We start from the raw sequence: 9111 nt of genomic DNA, 5'->3' as shown, positions 1-9111 counted from the left end.
ATACTACCCTAGCTACCTAGTTTTTTAGATAATTCTTATAAAGTAATATTTGTTTTTAACTATTGATGGTAACAATAAACATATAATTCTATCAAGCAGTTAATGCGTATTACACAGCGTACTAACAAAAAAATTATATTATACAAAGCCGTAAAAAAAAGTATTTTACATTAAGTGCAATTATTATTTTACATTTTATTGAAATAAAACTCTGTATTAATATTATAACACATAGGATTGGTTATAGTATGATAGAGTTAAAAATCATAGTACAATCTAATTTATCAATGATATCCATTTTTTAATATTATTAGTCATAATCGCATGCCATTCTTTATAATGAGTATTGTACCTAAGATTTTTACGTTCATGTAAATTATGTTGCCTATACCTTATATTGCAGGCGAAAATAGAACAATTCAGTAAGTCATAATTTTAATATTTTTAATGTATTATTAGTGGCGTACTGATATAAGGCTAATATTAGGTCGGCAGCCAGCTACAAGCCCAAAAAATGCCAAATCTAAACCGTCTATGCTAATCGGTAGGAATAACGGACATTAAACGTAAGAGAGAGAGAAATGTATTATTAAAATCCAAAATTTGCAGCACTCTATATGTTGATTAACGCTGACCAATGAACGTGAGACATACGCTTAAGTATATCGGAGTAGTCTTGTTGACAAGTAAAACTTGATACTATGATACTTGATACTTGATTGAATTTCTAAGTACTACACAACAGCCAGCGAACGTAGCCCACACTAAAACTGTAATTAGCCAGTAACGCTTATTACGGTTGTCAATCGAATTAGAGACTATTAATTCTGACTATAATCAAAGCTAGACCAGTGACTATATCTTCGTGTCGAACTCCAGAAGTTAGGAACTATATTCATATACTTACTACAATATACCCTATATATATATATATATATATATATATATATATACAACATAAGTTCGCAATCTTCTGTTTATTTTCAACTATTCATTTTTAAAACGGCGGCTAAAGATTACGAACTACGTATATAGTAAGTTACACTCTTTGTGGAAGGGGGAAGTGTGATTTATTTCAACATTCACCTCCCCCTTCTATGTGGAACTTAGAAGGAATTTAGGTGTTACATTTACTATTATTAATTTTCATAGTTAGCTGTGTAAACTATAGGTGATTGAACGAGGTGTAGAAGATAGAGCTCTATGAAGGTGTAGGACTATGGTGACCGACCCCATATAGTTGGGATTGTAAGGCAAAGATAAAAAAATAGAAGAAGAGCTGTGTAAACAATTCATTTATTTTTTCAACAAAGTTAAGATGTATTAGTACAATTTTTTAAAGAAACAAAAGTAAATTTTAGAACACACGTCAAATGAAACAAACATCATTAAAAACAACTTTACTTTTAAAATCTCAACTAAATTATATCAGCGTAGTATTCTGGATGCAAGGCTAATTTCATCTTCAAGAACATTGCAGGGCACATCATAATAGACCCTAAAATATAAAAATATTTGTTTTTAGTTTAGAAATAGTTTTCATTAGAGTTCTTTAGAAAAATTACAGTCTGAAAAAAAGGTATTCATATCGCTGTTAGGTGTGTGAAATCTTGCCTCTTCAAGTTCATAAATATCGAGCAAACCATCTTTGTTTAAGTCATAGATAGCGAATTCCCACATATACTGTCTAACTTGAGTTATAAGAGGTGCCTGCAGAATCATCAATGTACAATTTTATTATTCGTATCTTACTATATGTATGCACAATGCAAACAAAGCATGCAAGCCTAATAAATTCAAAATTTACAACATTACACTTCTGTCATATTCCTCATTTTGTTCCGACCAAAAGACCAAAAGCTCTTGTAACTCCAGAGCGGCTGATCCTATAAATAATGATTGGGTATTATGTTTTTTTTACGAAAATGATAGTTGTTATATTAAATAAATTATATAATATTATTATTTTATGCTTACGGACGTGCTCGAAATCCAATAAAAAATTATACTTTTTGGGAACCATTCCCAGTGTTTTAAATAACTTTTTTTGTTTCTTATTATCAAGGTATTTTTTTGTACTCTTGTACAAAGCTTGGCATTTGTTTATCTGCGCCTCGTTCAGGTGTTTCAACTAAATGGTTATAATTAAAAATATACATATAACAAATTATTGCGTTTATTGTGGTCATTGGTAATATATATTATTGTATAAGATGAGAAGAAAAAAGTGGATTTTTTAAAAATATATTTCTTATATTTTGTCTATCAAATGTTTGTGCTTTTTACAGCCTATACATTTTTTTATTATGTTAGCCTATAGATAAATCATATCATATACATGAACAAAATTTAAAAAATTATACATCTTTTTAAGGGGTATTATTTACCCTTTTTAATTTTTAACTTTCCTATAATCTTAGGATATCTACTGATTGACCCAGGAAAATTGAATACAAGAAATGTTCAATTTGTTTTTATTTCACTTATGTCGTGGTTTATGGATTTTAGATCCAAAATTAGATCAAAAGTATAGAAAAGGTGTCTAGACTGTAGTATGAACTTAAGTGTTGTATACTTAGGCATAAATGTGTAGTGTGACCCTAAAGACTTATAACTTTCTAAAAAATTAATACCTATTTAAAATTTACAAAATCTTATTTGATCATAATCTATATTATGGAGGTATACAAACAGAAAATATTAATTAAAGAATTTTCTTACTTTGGATTTATGTTTCAATATTGCCGCCAAGTACATCAATACATTTATTGGTTCACCGTCTAAAAATAAATTGAAACTCTTAAGTTTATTAAACTAACCTACTCTTAAACACAATATTACCTGGAAATTCATTCTTTACATTCTGTTTATGTTCATCTGTTTGATTTCGGAGGTTATTAAATAACTCAATTATTTCAGATCCGTTAAGGAGCCCATCGTGTACACCTCTTTTATCTTGTACAATAAACATTCTTACAAACAATTTTACTTCATATGTTGTGAAACCTTCATTCTGATATAATTTTAAATACAAGAGAACAAAGTAATAAAATTAATTAATCATTTTTTTATTCAAATATAGTCATATATGTTAGGAGAACATTATAATTATTAATAATATAACTTAAACCTAATTTGGAGTACCTACAGAATATGTTTTATATTTTCAATATATTTATATTAATCCTTGACGGGGACTCATGATTTCAAATGTCATCACTGTCCCCAAAAGGGTTATTGTAAGTAAATAATTTAAATTTGGATTAACTTATTCGGTTTTACCTTCCAGCAGTCAGTGTTCTTATTGTTATCGGCCAACAATATCAAAAAGTCCGGCATGGTTTTAATATTGACCACAAATTCTACACAAATATATTGGCAATTGAGAAATAAATTAATAACACATTTATTAAAAAATATATACTAAGTTTTTAACAAAACTAAAATTGTGCACTTTTGATTTGATATCTATTAATTTATTGTACACTTTCCTCCACTCCAAATTTCTGAAGCACGCCAATGTTTATGTATAGTAGTATTATTATGTATTAAGACAAATATTAAAACATTACCTTTTTCCTTCGATGAGCAGAACGGAAGGGATTGTTTTTTTTCAAGTTTTTCGTCATCACCTGTGTAGCCCACGTCCGATAAGTAATTAATGTTCGCATCGTTAAGAAATATACTCTTACTATATAAACACAGTGCTTCCAAAACAGAGCAACTAATTTGCCTATTGATTTCGAATATTATAGTTTTTTGTGTACAGATAACATGTTACTAGCTCAATGCACTTTGTTAAATCAATGTAATGAAAACATTGTTCGGATATTGATCGGAGGGCCAATCGGACAGGTGACGGAAAGGAGACCAGACACGGAGAGACCTAGGGAACGTTCCAGACGAAGATGGAAGGATAGAGTGGTCAAGGACTTGAAAGAACTTGGAATAGAGAATGGGGAAGAACTGGCGAGAGACAGAGACCGATGGAGGCAAGTGGTTGTTGCGGCAATGGGCCTAAATGGCCTGTAAAACGCCTGGAAGAAGAACAAGAATGAAAACATTGTGTTGTCCCTTGTAAAATTTGGGCTATAACATATTAGGAAGTCCCTACTATTCACTTTTTATATAATGTTATGTTTTTTTTTATAAATTAATAATGTGTATAAATAATTTTTTATACAATTTCCCCCACTCTACATTTCTGAGACACGCCAATGATTATGTATGAGTAGTATTATGATGTATAAAGAATAATATTTAAATATTACCTTTTTCAAATTGTTTAAGATCACCTGTATAGCCTACTTCTAATAAGTAAGTAATGATCACAATGCTGCGGAATGTACCCTCATCATTGGGCAGAGCAACTAATTTTCTAATTTGGTCCTTGTCTAATCCAATGCTCTGTAAAGAACCATATACGCAATGTAATAATTAAAAAAAAAAAGCTTTTATATGACTATAGTGAACTTATTATACTGTAAATGCTTAATTTTTAATTGTTAATATTCTCTGTGTTTTTCTTACCCATGTTTCCGTAAAAAAGTATAAGACGCAAAAAAGAACGGACGTTTTGAAAGGCATTATATTTTTTTAGTTTTTAACTGAAATTCGCTTACGTGTAAAACGAAAGTATCTTCTGTACTGAAGTCGAATCAAACAGTTAAACAAGAATGGTATGTGTGTAAGGGCTTTTTTTATATTAACTCAAAATTTACTCAGGTGATTTGCACATTTAATATAAATCTGAAGTTCGTTTTTTAATTTTAAGTTTTATATAAATTATTCGTATACATTTCTACAGTAGCTATTATAACTGAACGTGATAGTTTGCATGATTAAAATGGCTCATATAGATCGATTTTTGTCAAATATTATCTATATTTTGCCCCTTAAAAATAGGTAGGGTAAAGTGTGGTGACCGTAATTAAATAGGGCAAATGCTACTGAACAATTGTACATAGAGTTCATAAACTTGTTTTATTAATGTATTTAACGTTGCAATACTTTAACAAAAGGTAGTTAAAGTGATTTAATTAAAATTGACTATTTATCATTTTCAGTTGAGAACATTAGAGCTGTTGAACTTGCCCTATTACGTGGCAGCCACTTAGCTCTTTTAACCGTTCTTTTTGACATGGAAACCACCACAATCTTGTTTTAACTGTCATGGCTTTATTTTACACTTCATATATTATTTTAAGTCGGAACAAAAAAACTACGGACTACCTATTACATGGACTTTTATATTAAACATAAGCTTATTAAAAATTAATAATGTAATCGTTTTAGAATTTTAAAACGATTGAAACGTCTTGAAGTTTCTTGTAAAATGTGCTCGAATAAATAAAATACCGCTCATCGAAATGATTTAGTAGTAAATTAGTAATAAATGAGAACGTTATTTTACATTAATTTGTTTATTATAAATCAATTTTGAAAACCCTATTGAAATATTGGCATTAAATTAGTTTTAACGTGTTTATGTTAAAATATATAAAATCTGCAAAAATTATAGCTAGTAAATGTTGAAAATTGAAAAATCGTATACTTCGTTTTTTTTTGTTTTTCCCGATTTTGAGGGTGGACAGTGTATTTTTTTAACTCTCTCCCCCTCTCCACCCTTAAGGTACCAACTAGATAACATTTATAGAGTTGCTACTCGAGGGAATTGGTTTAGTATAAACAAAGTTACTAAAAAAAACACACATCATTATAAAACCAATAGCCTTTCAGCTCCGCATCAAAACTAAAAAATTTAGCTGTATCATTGTAAAACCAATAGGATAATTAAAGGAAGCTATGACCGATAAACCTATTCAACCGGTAAGGCATTAGACTGTATAGTATACAGTGTATACATTATACGCATGCCCTTTGTTTAGTGTTGGTATTGTTTTGATGTTTAATTTTTGCAGTTCATAGTTACAAATGAACTGCTATAAAATACAGGTAGGTAGGTGGACGTTTCTGATTGAAACATTGGTGCTGTCTATGTTATATTACTGTAACAGTTAGTATGTAATACTATGTTAAAGTTATTATTTACTATGTAAATAGTAAATGATGGTATAATTTATATCAATAGCTTATTATTATTAACGCATTCCCTCGAAACGATTATTTAATAACAAAGTAAGTAATGTATTTTAATGCTTTCCTAGTGGAAACTAGGAAAGCGAGTAAGTATGTACATAAAAGGCAAGTTATTACTTAGAAACTGCACTTTTAATGTAATTATTTTTAATTAAGTTGTAATAATATGTAATGAAATTAACATAAAGCTAAAACCTGAAATCATGTTTACACCCAAAGAGCTTCTTACTTTTTTGCTCCACTAGTAGTTCTGTAAATGTACTTATAGAATGTACTGTTAAAATTATTGTTGTAACTATTACCATTGATTATAAATAATCAATGCTATTACCTAGCCTGCAGCCTTCTTTCAATAAAATAAACACGTTAGTAAGATTAATTTAGGAATATTTATTAGCCATAAAGCCATGCCCCAGTATTAAATTAGTACTTTAATCAAATATGAAAACCCTTGATAATTCCTAAACTATGAATGACAAAAAAGAACAACTGTTTGAAATATTAGTATTTCTTCTTCAAATATTATAGTTAGGTATTTACATAAAATAACATTATTCAATATTCTCGCCCCGTATTTCGGTCGGTTTAATAGTATTGTGTATTGTTATAGTATAAAATTACATAAATGTTATTGTTTTGACTGCCGTTTACTGTAGTACTGTAATATCTGTTCAAGTTCGTGAACTAACTAGGCAAGGTTATTTTCCGTGCTTATAATTGCTAGCAAGTAAATTTGTGGAGACTGCACGAGGTTAGGTCAACCGTAGAGCGAGGACGAGATGACATTTATTTTTATGCGCTTTTTCCAAATAGATTCATTATATTTTTTCTAGTCGTACGATAAAAACATACTAGTCACAGCCTAATTATATAAATCCAGACCGTCATCGATGGTATATTTTCTTTTGATTATTATCGGTAATTATACAATTGAAATGAATCCAACAAACCATTTACGAATATAATGATTTTCCTAGTTACATAAAGTATATATAATACATTACACGTTAAAGGTGATCGAATCGATGCAAAAATATGTGATTTATGCGTCATAAATATAATATGGAAAATTCTTAAACTTTTAAATTTTAATTATGTCAACCAATTTTTTGCATTATAATTTATTAGTTTGTATTACATATTAGTCACAATTTTTTTTACATGAACTATTGTTATTTTGACGGTGAAAATATATTTGCGATGAAATACTCTCGTGCCTATGACTAACCACAGGGAAAAAAATTAAGTAAAAAGTTGGACTTATTCCAACTCATATTGTAGAGGTTAGTAAATCGAAGTCCATGCACCTTGTTGGAAGTCTTCCTCTTGTCAACATAAAATGTAATGTAATCAGACTTCTCTTCGATTTGCGAAAGATTAATTTTTTATTTGACTAATTTATTTTAAACCGTTAAAATCGGTAAAAAAGTAGTCTTTACTCTTTTATTGGTCAACTATAGTGTTCTACAAAAAACAGATTTAGTTATAATGTTTTATATACTTTACACAAATGGGTTTTTATGTCTTACCGAGGTAGTTATTAGCAAATTATTTTTTATACCTACTGGTTTATCAAGTCTAAGCGCCAATCTAGGTTTGCGCGGATGCACATCCTAATGGATTATTTCCTGCACGTAAACAATTGTTATTCTGTTAACCATCTTTAATGAAATCACATAACTATGCTCATTTGTATTGTACCAAAAATTAATTTTTTTGCATTTTTCGGTTGAGGTATTTTTGCATTTTTGAGTAACATTCATAATAATAGGTACATAGTTAATATGGTCAGAGAAGTCATGGTAATAAAACTAGATTTAAACCTTTAGTTAACTTACGCAAACTAATTGCGCATGTAAAAAAATAATCGTACTTAGCTCAGTTAATATATTTTTAATGCTTGAGTTCAGACGGTGCCTGAAAAACAACAGTACAATCGTGTAGTTTTTGGTGTGTAAATGGATATTTTAGGTTTAGAATTAGAACTGAACAAAACACAAAAAGGACAAGTAAATTTTAAATAATTTACTCATTTAATTTTCGCAAACGGATTGCATGAAAATTCATGTATAATGTATTAGTTTGTACAGTTTTACTGAACGTGTAAACCCACCTTAAGAGGACGCCACACACCCGTTTTTTCTCAAAAAACCCCGCCTTGCGCGGATTAATTTTACAAAGGCTGTAATCAAAACTAAGAAACCAATATTTCACATAATACAGACAACAGCATTGTCTGTGCTCTACCTTGGCAATTTTTAATATTTCAACCAGTTAATGAATAATTAATTAGTTAAGAAAGGACTTTTTTTACTTTTTTAAAAATGATATAGCGTCGGTTGTATTAGGTATATCGAAAAAATATGGATGATGGAGCACAGCTAATTTTGTCACCTATAGTATGCATGAATTTCTTTCTTTGACTATATATGAAGCCTGAGAAAAATTAATCCGCGTAAAAATCAACTTAACAGAATTTTTTTTTTAAATCGCTGTCAAGGATGCTGTGAAAGTCCGAAAAATAATTTAACTAACAATAAAGTGTCCTAACTACTGAACTAATAATTACACATCACAGTTTAACCAAAGTTAAGATTTTGGAAAAAATTGCCTATACTTAACTCCTTAAAAATGGGCGGCGTGTCTCTTAACACAATCTTAATACCTCTGGGGTTATGGAATCTAAAATTTTAAAGATAGATCTTGTTTGTTTTTTTTAAATGTGTTTCTAAAACATTTTAAAACCGACTTTGTCAAATATTTGTAAAATCATACATACTCTAGGAAAAATTTATTTTCACTTTTTTAAAAACGTATCAAATGCTATCGAAACATTTTTAAATTATCTCAATTTAATTTATTTTATTTTATCTATTGTTACATTTTTTTTTTTTTTTAATCTAAATTGAATTTAATTATGACCTTGCAACACTCAGTCATAAAGTTTTGCTTTTAGGCTAGTCTTACTTTTCATCATACATGTTAATTGTATTATTTCGATGGTATTAACAA

At 29.0% G+C, this 9111-nt stretch overlaps 1 protein-coding gene across 2 annotated transcripts; it reads right to left on the bottom strand.

Moving 5' to 3' along the window:
* Positions 1-1369: 1369 nt before the first annotated feature.
* Positions 1370-4637, bottom strand: LOC126844957 (uncharacterized). 2 transcript variants are annotated; one of them, XM_050583485.1, is made up of 10 exons: positions 4531-4637; positions 4272-4407; positions 3573-3632; positions 3283-3362; positions 2842-3013; positions 2722-2780; positions 1978-2131; positions 1816-1886; positions 1566-1710; positions 1370-1498 (listed from the first exon to the last, which is right to left on the bottom strand). In XM_050583485.1, exons 1-10 carry the CDS (start codon positions 4585-4587, stop codon positions 1419-1421), a joined length of 1014 nt encoding a protein of 337 aa, XP_050439442.1. In that variant the 5' UTR covers positions 4588-4637; the 3' UTR covers positions 1370-1418. The 2 variants fall into 2 exon arrangements, with proteins under 2 accessions (XP_050439442.1, XP_050439451.1); XM_050583494.1 differs by having other exon boundaries at positions 4296-4407.
* Positions 4638-9111: the final 4474 nt, after the last annotated feature.

Source organism: Adelges cooleyi, unplaced genomic scaffold, assembly GCF_023614345.1.
Source record: "Adelges cooleyi isolate 19-005CV unplaced genomic scaffold, UGA_ACOO_1.1 ACOO_flye_CR_arks_rails_tigmint_CR_PRNA_108, whole genome shotgun sequence".
NCBI classification, from domain to species: domain Eukaryota; kingdom Metazoa; phylum Arthropoda; class Insecta; order Hemiptera; family Adelgidae; genus Adelges; species Adelges cooleyi.
This window is presented reverse-complemented; position numbering and strand designations above follow the sequence as displayed.